Source organism: Colias eurytheme, chromosome 21 (genome assembly GCF_061535395.1).
Source record: "Colias eurytheme isolate Ceu_HAF_F1 chromosome 21, ilColEury1 Martin Lab GWU primary, whole genome shotgun sequence".
Lineage (NCBI taxonomy): Eukaryota > Metazoa > Arthropoda > Insecta > Lepidoptera > Pieridae > Colias > Colias eurytheme.
In genome coordinates, this window is record NC_143000.1 from 3,932,306 (window position 1) to 3,953,500 (window position 21,195).

Genomic DNA, 21,195 nt, shown 5'->3' on the forward strand with positions numbered 1-21,195 from the left:
AATGTAAGATTTACACAAATAACAAGGTCGTGTATTGCGTTTAGAAATCAACTTGCTAGTTAAAAAAAATAAAACTAGACGATAAAGATGGAAACTAGTCTTCCCTAAATAGCACTCATTACATCAGTCGTTGATGAATAATAGATTTTCACATATTCAATGTGATGTGAATATGTCATGTCATATATACGAAATCACTGCTTCCAAATAATTATATGTTATAGTATATTATTCTTAACCTAGGAGCAAATCTTAGAGACTCATTTAGTCATCAGTTAAACGACTAGATCAATAAATTATACATAATTGAAACTTTTAATTACATATTTATTATCTATGCCTCTAATCGAATACATAATAATAAATACACAATATACAGTATTTTATACTATGGTATAAAACAATGTGCACAGATTTTAATAAATTAGTTTGCTATGCTACACTATACTTTACGGAGATTTTTAGATAAATATTTATTTTAAAAGAGTCTGGAGTTTAGCGACATTAGAAACTTATCAGCTGTATAAGTAATTTTGTTTAAATGCAGTCGTGTATTTTTCATTTCAAACAAATAAATCATCACAAAGTCCACTACTTCAAACTTCTAACAACACATCCATCATTTACCAACTTCAATTAACTCAATAATCAACGCAAACTTTCCCCTTACGAGTATGGGCAAATAATAAACACATCAAGATTACGATATATCATCTACCATTGAACTTTTCTATAGTTAATCCAGTCACGGAGCCATTCGTCCACGGAATACATAAAGCTATGGCAGGAAGTGGAGACGTGCTTGTATTCCTACTCCCGACCATTGTAACCATATTTAGACACCAGCTATGATATAAAACCCTCCGAACTTATAATTTATTCCTTGTTGGGATGCCTGTTATTTAACATTTGACAGCGGTGCATTTCCCGTTTTAAAGTAATATTGTGGTGCATCAAAAATCAAAATGTTGTGTGATAATTAATGACTGTTCAATTTAATACTAGATGACTTTTATTTATATTTCTTAAGGATATTTAATTACTTAATAATGTGTTGTGAGTACACAATAATCTCTACATATTTACATTTTATAAAAAGATTAACTGTTATTAAATAAGGCTAACTTACAAATCAGCCAATATTTCTGATGTCAATTAAATCCATAATAGGTTAACCGGGAAGTTTCTAACGGGAAAGGAATGAAATTGGCATTCTACACACGTAATTAGATAAATCTTTTTCAAAACCACTTCTAAACATTAATGAAGATTTATGTTCTTTGTAACGAAAATATTTCCAGTACAAAGACGGAATATTAATTTGTTTATAGACTGGAACGTGGAAGATATCTTACACTTACAAGCACTAAAATTAACGATAATATAAATTATAGTATATTCAACTTCCAGGTACAGCACTCGTAATTCAGGGCAACACTTGAGTGTACTTTGTTTATAAACACACATGATGCATCTTATTACTATGCACTCTGAAATCTGCTCAAAATAAACACATAGAGGAGTTACGAATTGATTTAATCGGATAATAATATAATTGTAGAGATAAATGTAGAGATTTATAAATGTGCTTTACATTTCAAAAGATACACTTAACGGTATCACTTAAAAAAATTGGACAATATGTCAAAATCTTTTTGTAGGATATAATATTATGTAGGTATATATTAAGAATCCCACTCAACAGTCCAGTTCTTTGTAATTCATACCAAATCACACTATCAACGACAGCTGTTGTTAACTTCCTCAACAAAGGGCCCGATAAAAACGCTTCCAGACTCCTACTCAAGATGTTAATTCGAATACATTTGTACAGTCAATGCGTGCACTGCACTTTCGAAACGTCGCGTGGGCGTTAAGTGAATACTGGCTGGTGGCTTTACATCGTTGCAAATAATCTATATAATACCAGCTTCGACAAATAGCGATTGGTCTCGGCCCGGGCTGGATTAGGGTGTCTGTCTGACTGTGTCGAATTGGAAATCGCACCAATCATGCCGATTTGACTATATAATTTCTACAACAATGCGCTGCAGGATTAGGTCTTTGTCCAAAATTCAAGATATTAATTATAGGTTTAATATAGAATGGTATAGATTTGTTGTAATATTGGCTTTGTTTAAAAGGCTAACCTTTAATTTCATTTTGCGATTTTTTGTTTAAGACTTTTCCAACTCTACCAATAAGTCACTCGTCTTTATCTAGAGCTTGTAAGAAATGCAAGAAATCAAAACACTCAATTACAAGTGTGATCCATATACAAGGTGTTCGTTATAACCGGCTATTAGCAGCTAACTACCAACACATAGCTCAGTAAAACACAGTTAACATAACAAATTACATACATTAATCTCATCACGATTCAAGAGCAAAGATTACGCATCAGTACATGCAGTTATTTGCATACATACCTGATTATATTCAACGCTGTGACAGTCGTATAATTATAACTGGCTTCGAATCCATATAAGGTTGTTCCCGTTCAGCAAATACGGTGCAATGAAACTCTGAATACCGTGATTAGGAACTCTGTATTGAGTGCATGGCTAATAAAACAGCATTTGAAAACATCCTGTATACGGAAATGTTATTGACAACGCTTTTACAACATATGTTATTTTTAATTATTGTTTACATAACAAACAAAAAACAAAAAATACTTTATTGTGCACCACAGAGAAAAGTACAAATAAGGACACAATACATTAGTTAATAAAAGAGCACAACAGGCGGTTAGTACCTATGTGCTTTATTATGGACTAACATAAACTCAAACTCAAACTCAAACTCAAACATTTATTTATTCAATTAGACTTCTTCTAGAAGCACTTTTGAAACGTCATTAAGTACATGTTTTTAACATTTACCACCGATTCGGAAAGCAGTATCTACGGAGAAGAATCGGCAAGAAACTCCATAGTTGCTCTTTTTAATCATGTCAGATTTACAATTTTACAAATTACATATGTAATATCATAATATATTATCATAATATACCAAAGAACTGTCCTGTGGTTTTTACGCGACAACCCTCCATGGGTTTTTATCTTCCATATATATTCCTTAATACTGTAATAGGCTCTCTTGACAAGTACATTTTTTATATAAGATTTAAATTTAGAACTACTAAACTCTTTAATATTATGAGGAATTCTGTTGTAAAAGCGTATACCTTGGCCCATAAATGAATTTTTAACTTTAGCTAGCCGGAATAATGGCATTTCAATTTTATTTCTGTTTCTTGTGTCATAACAATGTCTATCTCCTACTTTTGTGTGTAAGTAAGCGTTATTATGTACATATAAAATATTATTAAATATATACTGCGACGGTACAGTAAGGATACCAGTATTCTTAAAGAGATCTCTTAGTGAGTCTCGAGCACGCAAATTATATACAGAGCGTATGGCTCTTTTCTGTAATATAAATATAGTTTCTATATCTACAGCCCTGCCCCATAGCAGAATTCCATAGGACATTATGCTATGAAAGTAGCTAAAGTAAACCAATCTAGCCGTTTCTTCATCGGTGAGATGCCTTATTCTTCTAACTGCATATGCAGCTGAGCTGAGCTTAGCAGCGGTGGTGGTAACATGGGCCCCCCATTGAAGCTTCTCATCTAATGTCAAACCAAGAAAAACAGTCGATTCCACAGGGTATAATACCTCCCCGTTTAAAATAATATTCCTTTTCACCTTTTTTACATTTGGGAGGATAAATTCTACACAATTTGTTTTTTTGTATTTAATAGTAAATTATTAGCATTAAACCAATATAATATATTAAATCTTCTTTTAAACGGTAAATTCTTAATTTTAAAATATACTGACAGAATAACCTATTACGAATTATCTAAAAAAACGTTACCATCCTAACTTTCTATATAGACATAATATAAAAACCTTTCTTCAAACATCATAGTCCGGTGTTCATTACAAAACTGTCCACGACGTCTCAAGTATCAGTTTCCCGACGCTCCTCGCATCATTTTAAGCTTATATTTACGACTCTGTGACATATCAAAGCCGCCGACCGTGTAACATATTCAAAACATAACCCCGTCACCTCATAACCGTGGTCATAATATTGCAATTACGGAAGGGATTGGCCTACGAGACTCTTATTTATAGTGGATTTATTAAACATGGCGCCATCTTCATATCTCTTAATATCAGGTATCAACTTTCGCTACATGCATTTAGTACAAAGGTACTTTACAACACCATAAAATATCATTAAGGAGCACTATTATATAATTTCTAGTGTTTATTTTTCTTTACAATAGTACACTATCCTTCAATCTTTAATCGGAAGTTATAACAATGCTAATAAATTAATGTAAAAACATTTATTAGGTACCAATAAAGCGTCTAACAATTTCATAGTAACAATTGTTCAGATGTAGGAGCCAAATTATACGTGAGATTAACATAGCAGAGGTGTTACGACATTTGCTATTGTGTTGTTAATACCGGTATGTTATTACTTTAATTTTATTATCGTTACATTCCATGCGCTAACAACTTTGAACAATTTAACAAGTTCTTATATATAATGAAACGTAAAATCTTTGTGTTTTATAAATATTTTCATTGCAGAGAGTCCTACTGAAGGTAGGTAAATCATTTTAAATATCTGAATAAAGCATTTTGTTCAAACAGTCCTTAAAAATAACATACACACTACACCCCGTTAATTCCGTGGTTACCGACAAAGCCCATGCATGATCCCTTGAAACAAACTTACATAGAGCTATAACTGAAAAATCAGCTGACGACTTATCCAGCAAATTACCTTAACAGGCATATCATTCTCGACATATTTATTGAATAACGTCCATAAATCAGCCGCCTACGACTTACGAGTCTGCCACGGCACCAGAAGCGTGTTTGATCTGCAGTTCATTAGTATTCGTGTCTAGCCCCGGCATTATGTAAGCGAGCCTTGTAACATAGTGACATTGGCGATTTAGTAATCTTTGCAATGTTAACGCACGTTAAGGCAATGCATATGTACACATATGGACTGTGGGATCCAATCTTTGTACAAACCTACGTATTTAAGTGTAGAGCGGATGTGAAATTAAATGTGCCATGAAAATGATCTTTGTTTTAATTAGTTTTAATTCTTAAGGAACTATTACAGAATAATGCCTATAATAAAAGTTACACCTCGTGAAGTAATAATATTGAATAGAACCAAAAAACTACACAAAGTAAACGCACAATGTTTTTAAATATGTAATAGAATTAAACAGAGAAATTGAATTTGTTTAAATAGTAATGTAATTAACGTTCTGATTGTGCTAATTGTAACCTTCATTGCATATTTTTACAATAGAAGGATACACAACTGAGAAACAAAACGTTATACAGGCTGTTTATTTCCATCTTAAGCTTACTTTTCCTCTTGACAGTTACGCTACAAATACAAATTATCAATGATTTGCCGCACATCTAGTTAAGCCCCATAGCGCACAATGCCGGTGGCCGCACATTTCTTGCACCGTATATGGAAACTCCAAGACTACGGCTTCACTACGAGCGTACTAAAAGATCACCCCTGCAGGCTAACTATTTCGACGGTGAAAGTGAAAACATAATTCTAGGAGGTGCACGAATGCATTTTTTACACAAACTTTATCATCAGCATTTGTTCTTAAGTTTTCGATCAATTTTGCTTTTTTATAAGAAATAAGGATAAGGACTTGAAATTTTAAAAGCATAACAATGTTTCTAGTTTTTAAGGAGATAAAAATCGACATTCTTTTCACATATTATATGCGACAACATTCGCAAGCAAACATAGGTGGGTCAACTCGTTTCGGAGCGAGATAAGATTACTTGCTCTATTTCAACATCTGATATTTATACACGGCGTAACCCCTTTATCTGTAATCCCAGTAACAATAAAATACAATTAACTTAATAAACTGGACGGCATAGCCGTTCGGCATAGCGTGACTGCCTCTCTCCACATAAAGATATTTGAAATCGTGCAATCGATAAGAACTTATAGCAGTAATCAGTTGTTACCAAATGTGTAACGAAGCTAATATGCATTACTCACCTCTGAAGGCATTGGTTGAGACGATAGTTCACTCCATGGACGTAAAAGAGCGCGTTCGGTATCAGCTTCCTTGGCGGCGAAGCTTACACCATATCTTCTATACAGCGCAAGCTCGTAAAGCCTGCGCCAAGGGATGCCATCAGGTTTCTTCTTCCTAATACTTCCGCGTAGTGACGGTGTACGAACAAATGGATCGGTATGAACACCATTTTTTGATGCACCACGCCACGGTGGTTTCGTACCATTTATATTATTTTTTCCGTTTAATGTACCCCCCGAGCCTTTGCGAACAAGAGCAACTTTACTATGAGTGGGAGTTTTCTTTTTTTCATCAACACTTCCCGGACTAATTACATCATCTTCATAATTTAAGCCATCCGACTTTACTTCTTCTATAGTCACTGCAGCAGATTTTCGTCCTCGAAAACTGCCTCTCGAAGGAGTTCTAGTGAAAGTGTTTCTCCATTTTTCACCATCCACTTCATCGTATAAAGCTACAACCGTATTGTCGTCCGCATAACGCATGCGAGCTGTTTTCATTAAAGATGCTCTCGTATTTTGTGTAAACAATCTCTCGCCTGGGCTAGTCAATTTTGTCTCTTGGCGGGCTTTAAATGTATTTTCTGAATCACTGTCACTATGCCCATCATACGAACTCGTGCTGTTGCTAAAACTCTTCGTAAATGACCCATTGCCATTTTTAGCCATACTACCGCCATTTTTAGCAGGATCCTGAATTTCTATTATACAATCATTTCTAAACGATTTTTTCGAGTGTAAACTTGTGTTAGAATCAGATTTTGCAAGAGGGCTGCTGACTTTGTTATCAACACATCCGTGTGCATGCGCTTTGCCAGTGCAATGCTTGTGAATCTTGGCTAGAGCTGCTAACGTTTTGGTTCCATTGGGCGATAATTCATCACCACCTCGCAACGACTGCTCAAAAGGTCCTTGTATGTGAAACATTTTTAATGCCACTGTATTACTTTTCTCACGCGGGCATTTCAATGGACTTCTGGCATTTTGCGAGATCAAAGTTCATTTTCTATCGATCTGATTGATCATGACAGTTCTAGTACACTGCGTAATAATGTATTCATGAAACGGTGTAGATCGGCGGTTAAATATTTAATAAGTCTCATTACTAACTAACGATTTGCTGTTATCGGTCGGTCAGTTCATGAATTTGCGTAAGTTCAAATGTGCAATGTAATTTGTTACGAACATTTGTTATAGGGCAAGGGCTATTGTCATTATAGTAACGATGATTGAATTAGATTAAAAGCAGTATGCTAAGGTATAAATCCTTATGTTTTACCTACAAAATTAGTTTCTTGCGCTGTATAGATATGCCCTGTAGCGATAGAATCTATAGAACGATTGACGAGTAACGGTTTTACGCGGCCTGGTGGTTTAAAAAATGAAGCAATAAAATGTTGTAATTCTCATCAGCTTCAGATTAAGGTGACTAAATGTCTGTCTCCGCATTTGCTATGCCACGACGCAAGATACGTAAACACGTTCGCAGTTAAAGTTGCATAATTCATCTTATTTATAATAATAATTCATTACTAGATACGAGATTTTATCCTATTATTAAAGCATTAACTTACGAGGAGCTAATACGTTTACTTCTACGGAATTGAGCACTTTGCATACAATGAAATGTCAATTTAAAGTTTATTTGCGATTGGATATGATCTATAATCTTTGGCTCATCAAGTTATTAGCATATAACATCATACCCCGAGGCAGTTAAACAATGCGTACCTACAATCTACATGTGCAGGAATCTTTCCCAGTTTGCGCGTTCCATTCTACGTTTTCTGTCGTTCGAGATATTGTTAATTTGGTTATCACGTTATCAATATTTGAGCTGTCGTTATCAGTTTTAACTTGCATCTGACCGTGGGAATGAGGCTCCGCTCTCTTACGTATAATTTTCTTTCCACGTAAAAACAAACGATTTTTGCAAACAATATCGGCTAAATAAGGATTTTAAATTGGACAGACATAAAAATATATTTCCGCGTTTCATAAATAACTGAACGAATTAAGAAATACTTAACGTTGGTTTAATTATGCATATTTGAACTGCCTCTATATAGTGGGAGCTATGAATATATTTCAAACGTATAGGAAAAAGAAGTCAAATAGCCTAAATAAGATACCTAACGGACAAAACTGATCCCACAAAATTAAACAAACTCGACAGAACATCCAAAACCACTTAACCGGCAACATTAATCTCCAAAAACTATATTAAAAGCCCGGCACAGTTCATACATATTTGTGTACGTAAAGTTTATCTAAATGGTTGAACGCTTTTCGTTCACTGGCCGTGTAAATAAAGTCTTAATACATGAACACAGAGTTACTCAACCGAATGCAAATTGGTCTAGCGACATAGATCCCACCTATTCGATAATATTGAAATTGTCATTACACAACGTACCACTGCGTATACACACTGTATGAACTTTATTGGAGAGGATAATAACTTAGAACAAACAGTTGTTTGTATAGGGAATTACAATGATTCACGTAATGATATACAGAATCATGACCATCAACATTAAGTTATCGCAAGACAAATAGAACGAACGTTATAAAGCAGGGAAATAACAACATTTAAACACAATGATAACAATTTAAAGAAGAACGTAAAAAAGAAACGTGATATTATAAGCTTATCATGCAAAATTCGAGTTCTTTGATTGAATCGATAAATTAAATGTGGCGCCAATTTCAGTTCTTATTTACTCATCCAAAGGGTATTCAGATTCATGCAGAATAAAATCAAAATATGCATTCTTCACAACAATATGAAGCCATTTAAACAATGGTAATCGCGCGTTAAAGAATGTACATACATATTATATAGTGACCTAAATACTTACCACCTACACTTAATCACTACACCGCATACGCCAAAGCTTCTCATGCATTGTAATTGTCAATTAGTTGTATTATTTACGTTGCATTTAGGCGTAATTAAATTGGGCTACATATAGGATACGTTTGTCTTACTCTTTTTTATTATTATGATAAGATTACCTCTGTTCTTCTATTCTTAAAAAGTTTGACAAAGAGAGAATGACAGAAGAGACAATAATATAGTATTGTCTCTGACAAAATTTGAATCTGGTAGACTTGCAAAGCATTACTAGACCTTGTTTAACTAAATAATAGTACATGTGTTGATCGTTTATGAACAATTTCCATAAAAATGAACAACTCAGAGAAAACTTGGCGACCAAATTTTCGAAGGAAATTAACTTCTTTTAACAACATAATGAGCAGGTTAATCACGTCATTCAATTAAATATTAACAATTTATGCAGTTAGGAAACATCACATACAGTTAAAATATAACTTGTAACCAATACAACCCGTTTTCAGACTTGGCAGGCAAGTGGTTGAATTGGACAAGTTTCGTTTTGTCAATTGCCGTTCGGTAAACATGTAAATTGTTAATGGATAATTTTATTAATGATTTTCTTAAGCCATATTGATGATCTGGAGAGCCAAGCGCACTCAAACCAACCATTAGTTAACGTTATGTTCTGTACTTCGATTATTTATTCAAATTAATTTAAACTATTTGGTATTACGTTAATCAAATATCATAACGTGAATTTTACTAACTTTAAGGCAAGTGTTTACAATTAAAGAAACTCTGAAGTGATTTTTCAATGCTTGGATAAAACTTATCCGTCCAATAAAGTATTACACGATAATATTAAAATGTCACGTAAACTGTCAAATACGGGCAATTAGAACACGTTTTTAAAATGGTAGTTTTATACATTATTCGACGAATAAATTTTATCCAAGCATTGAAAAATCGGCCCTAAATTAAACAAAAAAATACGCTTTGACGATTGCAGAGTCTCCAATGTTAATATCCTAATGTTTTGGAACTCCGGTTGAAATGGTCTTAAACACCTTCCATAAAACTATACAATAATAGAGACAATAAATAATACGTTTACAATATTATTTACATAAGATGTACAAACACAAACCACAATGTATTGAAACGTAAGCCCGTGAGGTGACACCCGATGCGCCAAAACGCAAGATCAAGGTGACCGTCACCGCTTGATAATGATAATAATTATGTAATTAATTAATCACTTCATTACGAAGAGACTGCGTTATCTTGTGATGCTGTTTTCGTCACGAATTATCTCTCACTTGATATTTTAACTGATGTTTTCAGGCTCATTAGAATAGATACCGACTGCTATTGGGCTCTGTTTCTAATGTTAGCGATTTTTAAAACTCTTACCCTAAATTATCTTATATTATTTATCCTATATTATTTATCCAAAACAACATATATTGCAAAATGCAAATGTAACAATACATATAGAATTTTTCGTCCAAAGCAAAGAACCAAATTAACTAAAGAAATATGTATAACCTTAAAGACAATTAGCGTATATCGATACAGCCGGTTTTTCACATATTACTGTTTCATTCGTGCAAAATTTATTATGTAAATTGTCCTTGCTAGTACTTTGATATATAAGAACATAATATTCTCATACCTACGGAAATATCAACGTGCCAATTTTCCACCAAAATTTTCAGTGACTTGCCGATAAACATAATAAGAAGTAATTAACAGTATTAACACCAATTATTTCTTGTTAATGTTCTTTTAATAGTTATTGTTATGTGCAAAAAGATAAGCTTTTCTCGATACTAAGAAAATATTGCTGTAAAAACACTAAATTTAGAGGACAGGTATAGGACCTTCGGCAGACACGTTTTGTACAGAATAAAAATAACATTTGGATAATATATTCAACGGTCGACATCGGAATATATTACTTAAGGATAATTAATATTTAATTATTATTTATTTTATTTTGAAACAATTTTACGATCAAATAACATATAGGTACCTAGAGTGGCTTTTAACCAAACATTTAATAATGAATATTCAAATCGTATAATTAAAAATCTAGTTTATTGAAAATATATTAAATTTACAAATGTATATTATAACAATAAGACACTACAAACAACAAATCTGCTCAAAATCAGTTCAATAACGATATTTTACTAATCAGATTATCTAATCGAATGTATCTACATTCTACAACAACAACAACACAGTCGGTTAAAATAAATAATTCAAAACACGACAAAATTAACGAGTAAGCATCAAAATAAATTATGTGTTGACACGATTTAGCCCCGGCTAAGAGTGCACTGTGACTAAAAGGATCACTTTCCTATTTTTAGTTTCTTTTATTTCAGTTTCTTGGTATTATCAATTAGTGGAAATATTCTATAATGGATTGACTTCATTTTATAACGGATATGAAATAAGCCCAGAGTTTGAAATTTCTCTGCTTGAAATAAGTTGTGAATCAAAAAATTTTACACAGTGACTGAGCGTAGTCAAATTTATTCTGCAATTGCAACTGAAAGGAACATAAATGGCATTGCAATTCTTTCCGATCTTGTAAATAGATCTACCTACATTTACATTTAATTTGTTTAATATTCAAAAACTTTAGTATACAAAAGGAGTGACAATAAAAAAAATCCCTAATCTTATTGTAAAACTATATCAAAGTGATAATGATAGGTATTATTCGCTGCACATGCTATAATTTGCTTTACAAACCAAAGACAATTTATTATGTTACATACATATATGAATAAATAATTATTATTGTTATACCTAACATTATACGTTTATGATTCACGTCCTATGTGTCAGAAACTTATTAGTGCTCTATTAAAATTAACTAAATTGTTTTATAATAGGTACCTATCTCGAAGCATTTTGCAGTGAATACATAGATTATAAAACCCGATAATTATGCAAAATCGCAATCCGTTTTACGCAAAACATTATTAGACTAACCTATATAACATAATGGTGGTATAAATCGAATCAATTATATTATTACACTGTCAGTATTGCGAAAATAATGCAAACATCAATCAATCTGAAATGTCAACGATTGTTATTCGTTTGTCTTACGTGTAGGTACAGTTAAATTATTTAACCAATTGATAGAGCTATTGTCTAGATATGTAAGTCGCTAGCTAACAGCTAGTTACTCCTAAGTCCTAACAGTCCTGGTAGTGATAAAGTAGATTATAGATAATTGGTAGTGTTATTTCAACTTTTGCCATGTTTGTAGTTTCAATTTCCAATGCAATTGATTGAAAATTCAAGCAAAAGTGCAGAAAATTTTGCAGCTTATATTAATTTGCTTTATGGAATCGAAATGGTCTATGTTAGCAGACAAAATAAAAAATACATCGTTTCATACATGAACAAGATCCGCTATCCCCAAAAGGCTGTGGGGCCGGATCTCTCGCTCCCGTCCGTGGTTCGCGCCATGGTTGGAGGCTCCAGGTCCTGGCGTGCGGTGGTCGCCTTCTGTGAGGAGGTGATGGTGCGAAAAGAGGAGGCGGAGCGGGTTCGTGAGGGGAACCCTCTCGCGGACCCGATGCCGACGCCGCGACGCTGAGTCGCGGTCGCTAGCGATCGCGACCTGTCTCCCTAGCGAAGGGCTCTGGACGATGGACCGGGGACATGCTCCATCGTCCGGGGCAGTGAGGTGACATGAGACGTGTTCCGCTCATGCCGCCTCGCAGAGGAAGGAGGAGGCGCGCACGCGCGCATCCGTAGGTGGTAACGGAGGTGGGCCCGTAACCGGGCGTCCGCTGCCAGGGTCGTGGACGATTTCTAAGAGTACCCGCGGCCCCGGCTAACTGCGCGGCTCGACGGAACACAGTGGGGTTTTAGTCGGTAAGAATCCGACATAACCCTTGGCTCCATCCCCGGGGGCCGTGGGTATCTTTGGAAGATTTCCCCACTATAAAAAAAAAAAAAAAAAAAATCCCCAAAAGGCACCAATCCAATAAGGTTTAACAGGTAAAAAGTTTAAAAGATATTGTAATCATTAAAAAACATCACCTAAAAGCAATAAAACCCACACTTCCACGGAACTTAATCCTCAAAAATACCCTATACCTACCTACAATTCTAAGAAACGGCCGATGCGAGATGTAGTATATTAATATTCTAGCCAAGTGCGAACTCGTGATGTCCAAGACAATACTTTTCAAAGCCCAAGAGGCACAACAGGCTATGGATATAGTAATTTACATTAAAACAGCATCGGTTGGCACGATCGACGTGACCAATCGAACACAAGGCGGTGTTGACAATAATAAACGGCTCGGAACACTGGAGCAAGGAAATGAGCTGAAAACAGAGTTTGAACATAATTATACGAGACCACGACTAAAGTTACTAAGTGGTCAAGAAACTGTAAATGTTGAAGGTATACCTAAGAATGATCCTAAGGTGCAAACAGAAATTTGTGAAATAAACCACTTAAATCGTTCTAAAAATCACGCGTTGGACAAAATTGCAAAGAATAGATATTTAATTTGCATTCATATTGCAATAAGAAAATCTTCAGCTAATATTAAACTTAAAGCAATAATGCACTAGGACTAGGTCATTATTTATGCAAGCACGGTATGAAATAAGGAAAATGCATTAGCCTTATAAGATTCTGAAGCTAAGATAAAACTCACAAAATCCGCATTCACTAAGAAGAATAAACAGAGTTAACACTTATGTTAATAAGAACTATGAAAACAAAGGGCGTTCAATCAAGCTACGTAAATATTTAGTTTGAATCAACGATGCGCGATGGAAAGTGATTTCTTTTGCTTACATTATCGACGTGAAATATCAAAATATTATTTAGATATCAGCAGAAAGTGAAAACAATGCGCCCCCGCACTGCCCACTCTTGTTTTTAAACTCTGACACATCATGTGGTTCACGGCTACATATTAATATTATGCTTAATGTGATCGAATGAATACTGATTTGCGAATGAATTTTATTCTGCACCTTTATTTTATTGAACTAGTTGATTCAACAGTCTTTACTTATTAGATTTTTTTTTATGCTATAGGATAGCAAACGAGCAGGCGCGTCGCCTGGTGTTAAGCGAAACACGCCGCCCATAAGCATCCACTCCACTGGGAAGAGGATATAGCGTGAAACTGGACGTTCCAGAGTTTATTCTCTGGTAGAAATTATTGAAAATCAGAATTGAAGTTTGTGAACAATAGCGATTAAAATATTATAAACTGAAGAAAATTACCGATCAAAAACTTTGTTTTAAGAACATTTTATAAATATTAACACTCATATAACACTAATCACACACAATATATTCAATCTGTTTAATTATTATTAAAACACCAAGAATTATAAGACGACAAAGTGCATTAAACCTGAACATTACTGTATGATGTAATGTCCAAGCAAAGTAGAGGACACCTCAGTTATAATTAAACATGCGATAGTTAAGCGTAGGTTGCTTTTGAGTTCAGTGAAATTTAAGTAAACAGACCTAAAAAACCTTATCTAAGTAGCTTGCTATTTACTCGTTTTAGTGCCGCAATAGGTATAACGACTGTTTAATAAAACATATTGGAAATCATTAAACATCAATAAGCTTTAGCAAACGACCTTTGAGAATTGCAACATACATCAAATGGAAGACATTAATAATAATTAATCACTTATTTATTTGTTTGCATAATTAAAAACTGCTTTATATCGAGCGTAATTGTATTTGCGAACCGCAAATTACATTGTCATTAGGAGTTAAAGAATTAAGGTTAATTTTTGCATGACTAGATTCACGCCAGCGGCTTCGTCCGCGTTTTTTCAAAGAAAAACCCACATAGTTTGCGTTCCTGTGGAATTGCCGGGATAAAAAGTAGCCTATGTTTATTCTGGGTCTTCTGCTACCTACATACCAAATTTAATCGTAATCGATTGAGTAGTGTTTGCGTGAAAGGGTAACAAACATCCATCCATCCATCCACACAAATAGGATTACATAGTTCGTTTCACATCCTCAACCTTAAGAAAGCGTGTCCTACCGGATTACCGCAACCCTTTCAAAACTGGGATAATATGTAAATGCCTACATAAAAATGTATTATTCAGAGGGCATTTGTATGCGTTCCCTTTGGCTTCCTCAGTCAATCTCGGCGCGGTTACGAAAATAGTTCGCCGGGGCATCGGTTAATTCCAATCCCTTTTATAGATGCACAATTATGGAATGGAGATTCCTGGACTGGATTCCAGTGCACTAATGCTATTGATTTTAAGTGTTCGTGACACAAATGCTTCGCCATTGTCTCGTTTACATGGGTGTGCGAATTTTTAATGTTCGTAAGGTTTTCATACGGAAGCTGAGGGCTTTGTGCTATTTGTGACCGTATCGGGTTCATTTGGGTTATATACGTCTTTAACTTTTTTAAATATTGCGATACGTACTTAACTATGTGGATATTTTCTCATTAAAATCTTATTCGATATTAAAATGATTTCAAGTTGGTTGAAGATAATAATTTCTGGGAACGTGATATCAAACCTAGCCCCATAATTAATTGTTATCAATGAAAGCACAATGTTTAGATTATATAAAATTAACAATTGATAACAACATACACTATACAACTTTGTTTATGTTATGTGATCTGCACATAATTTAGGTTTTTCCATTTCTTTGCGTCAGTCTTAAACATTATAATAGGCAATAAAAAATAAAAATACTTAATATGATAAACAACACAATTCAAAAACTTGTTCTTCATTTTTCCCATAATTCTAGAATTTTAAAAATATAAAATAGATTTTTTTACGATGTGATTGATTATAATGTAAACTCAAAGATCAAGTTCTAGGATCAGATAATAACCTATCATATTACCTAACAAATTTGACAAGCTAGCAACTATTTATCGCTCATGTAAGATATATTTTAAAATACCATAAAAACTAGAAAAAAAATTACAATCGGAATGTTGCTACTATCACCCTACCACCTATCTATACATCTATACATCTATACAAATATTATAAAGAGGAAAGGTTTGATTTTTTGTTTGTTTGTTTGTATGAATTGAATAGGCTCCGAAACTACTTAGCAGATTTGAAAAATTCTTTCACTGTTGGAAAGCTACATCATTTCTGAGTGACATAGACTAGGTTTTATCCCGGAAATCCCACGGGAACGGGAACTATGCGGGTTTTTTTTTGAAAACGCGGGCGAAGCCGCAGGCGGATTGCTAGTAATATAATATCAATGAGGTACTTTCTGGCCCAAAAGCCCAGCTACCAAAAGCTGTCAAACTTGACGGACTCTAATCGCCGATCTACACCGAATAATTAAACCACGCTTGCAACTCACTAAACTTCACTAGCACTCACATGTATCGATTCTAATATCGATATTTTTTATCGATGTTTTTTTATTCGATATCGACTCGCGAGTGTGCGCGTGCGGTTAGGGCGCGGCGCGGTTTTCAACTGTTTAGCATCGACAGAGTGTTTACGAGCAATAAGTTTGAAGGTGTGCGGCCTTTTCTAATCACTGTGACAATATTGCGTGGAGATATTGTAATATCATAGGCTTCCTTACGCATATATTTTTCACAGCCTTGACAATTAAAAAGTGCGTTTATTATGTCTAGCTTGGCATAACATGTCTTTCAATTACTAAATGATCGGGCTATCATAATTCCGTTATAATAAAAAAATGAGCGGCGAAACATAATTTTTCATTCGCTTATAATTGGCGTTATAAAAAGTATTATTAAATTAGTATTTCTTTGAAATTAAGAAGGGAAAAAATACACCTTTTTGGCGTACCTACATACCACATGGTAAACGTTGTTAGGAACCCAGAAAATGTGACTTTTTATACACAATTGGCAGCCCATTAATTAGCTAACTATGGCTAGGTCAGAAATAATTGCTATAAAACCTTACAAAGGTTACGGTATCATCAGCTTAGGGTAACGAAGTACGACTACTTCCATTCTTACCAAAATAAAACTATTTTTTCTAAAGAACATTTGTAAACTCTATTCAGTAAGGTTTATTTTATTGATATAAACATTCTTGTAATGTTTTCAAACAAATCTTGTAGACAGAAAAGAATTGATTGTATATTGGCCATGCGTAAATTTATAAAGTGCATATATACCTACTCAATATAAAAAGTTATATCAACAGCAAGGCATGGGCTATACATATTTACATGTGTCTGTCAACTGTGTCTGTCTGGAAATGCAGGGCAAAGCTAGTCACTTCCAAACTACGCACAAACAGAAAGACGTACGTTTGTTTGCGCATAATGCGCATTCTAAAAAACGAATTCAGAAGCTCTTTATGGACAATTCAATTATATACGAAAGGTTAAACCTAACCCATGACTAAGCAACAGCTGTTCATATAAAGTGCAAAGAAGACAGCTCAATAAAACAATTGGAAGATGTCAATCGTACACTCGAGACTGGCTGAACTTGGGCTGAACGGTAGACAATACAATGACATCACCATTTAATATCTATTAACAGGAGCATCAACAATTTCACCCATCTTTATTTCATTATTTGGATGGGGCAGCTTGGACAATTGATATTGTACATTAACAACGGAACCCAGAAACGAAGGGTTATGCAATTTGTAATAGGTACATTAAAAATGGACAAGGAAGAAGACAGGAAGCCAATTATACGAATGGTTACGCATTTACACACACCATTGAGTAGCACCCTCGTTTTTACGACTCCACGATTTGCTGGAACACTGTGTATCATGTTACAATTTCATATGAAAACTTTTAACGTAATAGCATAGCTACATATTTGAGGGCATCGAAAAGAAAATGAAAACAGGAACTGTCCTGTACGAAAGATTTGGTGAGGGGATAGTGGGGAACAAAAATAATATAATGGTGGTTTATAGTAATCGTATATACTATTATAGGTACTATTCTTTATTCCGCGAATCAGCCAAGGAAATAATAAGTAACAACAGATATTATTGTAATAGTATTTATATTAATTTTAATCAAAATTAGTATTAAGCTTCGTTGATTATAAATTGACAGATTATAAGGTCTCTATAAAATTCCCACTAATGTGTGCAGTTTCATGCATTTGAATCTGCACATAACATTAATATTTTCTACTAGACCTCATTACAGGATTGTTACGAAACAAAAACATGTGTAAATCAGGAAATCCTCTTTGAAAAACGTAGCATTAAAACTATTACGTAAAATATATTCGGTAACACATAAATATCAATAACAAAGCGCCCGTGGCATACCAGAATAACATCAAAAGCGGAATAATATAATGCAGGGCATTTTATCTTCAAAGGTTAACCCTAGAACACTAACCTTATTTTTCGACGTTTAATACTAACCTTCGTCGTTTCGACTACGCTGTTTATTGGAGGGGATTTAGGGGTTTAATTAAAATAATATATTTGTAGTTATGTTTTTATTTTAAGGACAATGTATTAATCTACATATAAAAATATTAAAATACTTATTTTAACATATTTTTAATTCAAACAGTCATCAAAATGAGATCATAGATTAATCGCTTTATGAACATTCTTAAAATTTTTGAAAAATTCGTACATATAACATATCCCACTAAATTGCTCGAAATAAACTATTAATTACAAAAATAATAACTGAAAAATTAATTAAAAATATAATTTTGATAATAGCTTAGGATCTAAAACATTTGTGACACACATAAAGTTTGTGTTCCCCACACAACGATTTTTTGCACTTAGTGCACCTATTTTCAGTCTAGATTTGCTTTACGGAGGGACATATAGCATATATGTTTCTTTTATTTTGCTGTGGAGGAACATTAGCAGCATTACTTTGCTCAGTCTCATTTATAACATTCACATTACTTCTTCCTGGCATGTTTAAAATTTATGTGATTGAGTCCCGCAGAGTATCAGTAATGTCATCAGTAATTATACCTGAAAAACATTGAAGAGGATCTAAAATATCTTGAAAAAAGCGTACAGGCCCACGTGCTATGTATCTATGTTCCTTGAAGGTCTTCTGCTTTGTGACCTTGTCTGTTGTGGTGACCATATGTGTTTATCTTTCCCAAGAAGATTGGTACGCGATGGTCTTATAATCAAATCGCTAGGGTCAGCTGAAGTGGTTGCTTGGTACTAGAAGTGTTTCGTCTTCAATGGAACGTGGGGAGATGTCTCATTATCTTGATCTGAAAATTTTTCTTTATTTACAGTAGAAACTTCATCATCACCCTACGTTTCATGCCTCATCAGCCTCAATGTGGTCTTCAGACTCTCTCCGAGATGAATCCTCATCGCTTTTGACTTCTAATACTAACATATGAATCGTATCTAAAAAATAAAATAATCGGCACCATTATAAATGATAAAATAACGTAATTTTAACTTAACTAAATAGTACGAAAAGTTACGTTAATACTAACCTTCGTCGATGTGACGAGTCATGGTTGCTGGAACAGCGCGTGTGGACCTTCCACGCACAAAGCACTACCGTCCATCGCAAGCGCAACAGGTCGGCTGAGATTAGCTGAAGTTAGAAAACCATACGGTCGCGCGCGTAAAAGTTATAGCAATTTTTATGGTGACGCGTCGTCGAATCGACGAAGGTTAGTAATCTAGGGTTAAACCGGTGCATAGCTTGTTCTCATTAGTCAAGACTCGAGAGTAATGTAAAGTATTTTGTTAATAACAAACGTTTGTTCGTGGTTTATACTTAATAAATATATCGGATAAGAGCAAGTCGATCAATTAATTATTTATGAAACTGAAAGTGAAATGATTTATTATCACTATCACTACTAGTGGAGCGCCGTAAGGTTTATACCTCGGAATCCAGGGCCAGTCAATGAATCTTTATATAAACCTTGAAAATATGTTTTTAATAGTATATAGAAAAATGTTAAAAAAAATTTTTTTCGCGCTCTCAATTTTTTAAAAATTATTATAAACAATTATTAATTTTTTGGAGTTTTCATTGATTTATATTAGTCAAAAGTCATATTTTAAAAAGAACAACTATTACAAACTTGAAAACTTGATCTTGGATCTTTAGGGACTGCAGATATACCGATGAAGGTCGGGTTGGAGAATAGAGGGGATAACAGCAGCTGTTCGGTATTGTTCATGGCGGGCCCTCACAGGATAGTACACGTTGTAACTTGCTAGACTACGTAGCTGTTGTTTTCGTTCCGAAAAATATTTATTTCAGATTTTTGTTTATTAAAAATTAATGTTTATATTATTGTGCAGTGAGTGTGATAAAAGTTAATTACTGAACATTACTGAGTTTTAAAAACTTTGAAAATAGTGGCATAAATTGTAAGTATTTGTTTTTCATTTATATTAAATGCTTTTGAAAACAGTTATAAATATTTTGTAATAAATCGATGTTAAAAGTTAGAATATAATAGTAGAATTTAATAATATAAATCATTAATTATGTAAAAGTTAGTTATTAATATTACTAATATTTGTTATTGCAGCCACGTGTCGCAATGGGTGAACCATCCAGTATTGATGTACAAGCAATGATGAAGCCTCATTTGTGATAAAATCGGATCTAGTTCTGAATTAAGCTCTGAACTAGGAGATATTATAAAAGTCACTAGAGGCATATCATCATTAAAAGCTGCATCTGCGGAAAGAGGGGATGGACTTTCTCAGTATATAAATACTCGCGACTTTGTCTACGTGCATTCGGTATGCAGACAAAAATATATTAATAAAGGATGCATTAATTCTTAATTAAAAAAAAAGAACACCACATCTGCATGCTCTCCACCTAAAAAAAAGCTTCGAACAGCTACTTCAATTGATTTTGATTGGAAAACTAGGTGCTTCTTTTGTGAAAAAGAAGCACCAAGCTCATGCAAAACAGGATGTGGAGCATCTTGTGGGTGCAGGAAAAGTAGATTAAATTGCACTGCAGCTTGCTTAGAATGCAATGGTGACAGCTGCACTAATCCTTCACCTACAATCTATATCAACGAGATCGACGACGACGACAATAATGTACAATGATGTAACAATGTGTATAGTTAATGATAAATTTTTTTTGTAACTTATTTTTTACGATAATCTAATAAATTAACATTGAAGTTACTCTGCACATATAATTTATTACAAATAAAATTAAATTTTTCACTATAAACACTTTTTCCCCCTTC

The 21,195-nt window shown here is 33.9% G+C and overlaps 1 protein-coding gene across 2 annotated transcripts in view; it reads right to left on the minus strand.

Annotated features, from left to right (window-relative positions):
• Mhcl (Myosin heavy chain-like) overlaps positions 1–21,195 on the minus strand; it is a 156,177-nt gene that overhangs the window by 101,661 nt on the left and 33,321 nt on the right. The window contains exons 1-2 of one of the 2 annotated variants that reach the window (XM_090114167.1): positions 16,379–16,477; positions 6,088–7,167 (exon numbers count right to left, since the gene is read on the minus strand). The exons of the other annotated variant lie outside the window; for it this stretch is intronic. Of the exons in view, the coding sequence (XP_089970293.1) occupies positions 6,088–7,053 (966 nt within the window). The 5' untranslated portion in view covers positions 7,054–7,167; positions 16,379–16,477. Of the gene's footprint in view, positions 1–6,087; positions 7,168–16,378; positions 16,478–21,195 lie in introns of those variants that run through there. 2 annotated transcript variants of the gene reach the window in all.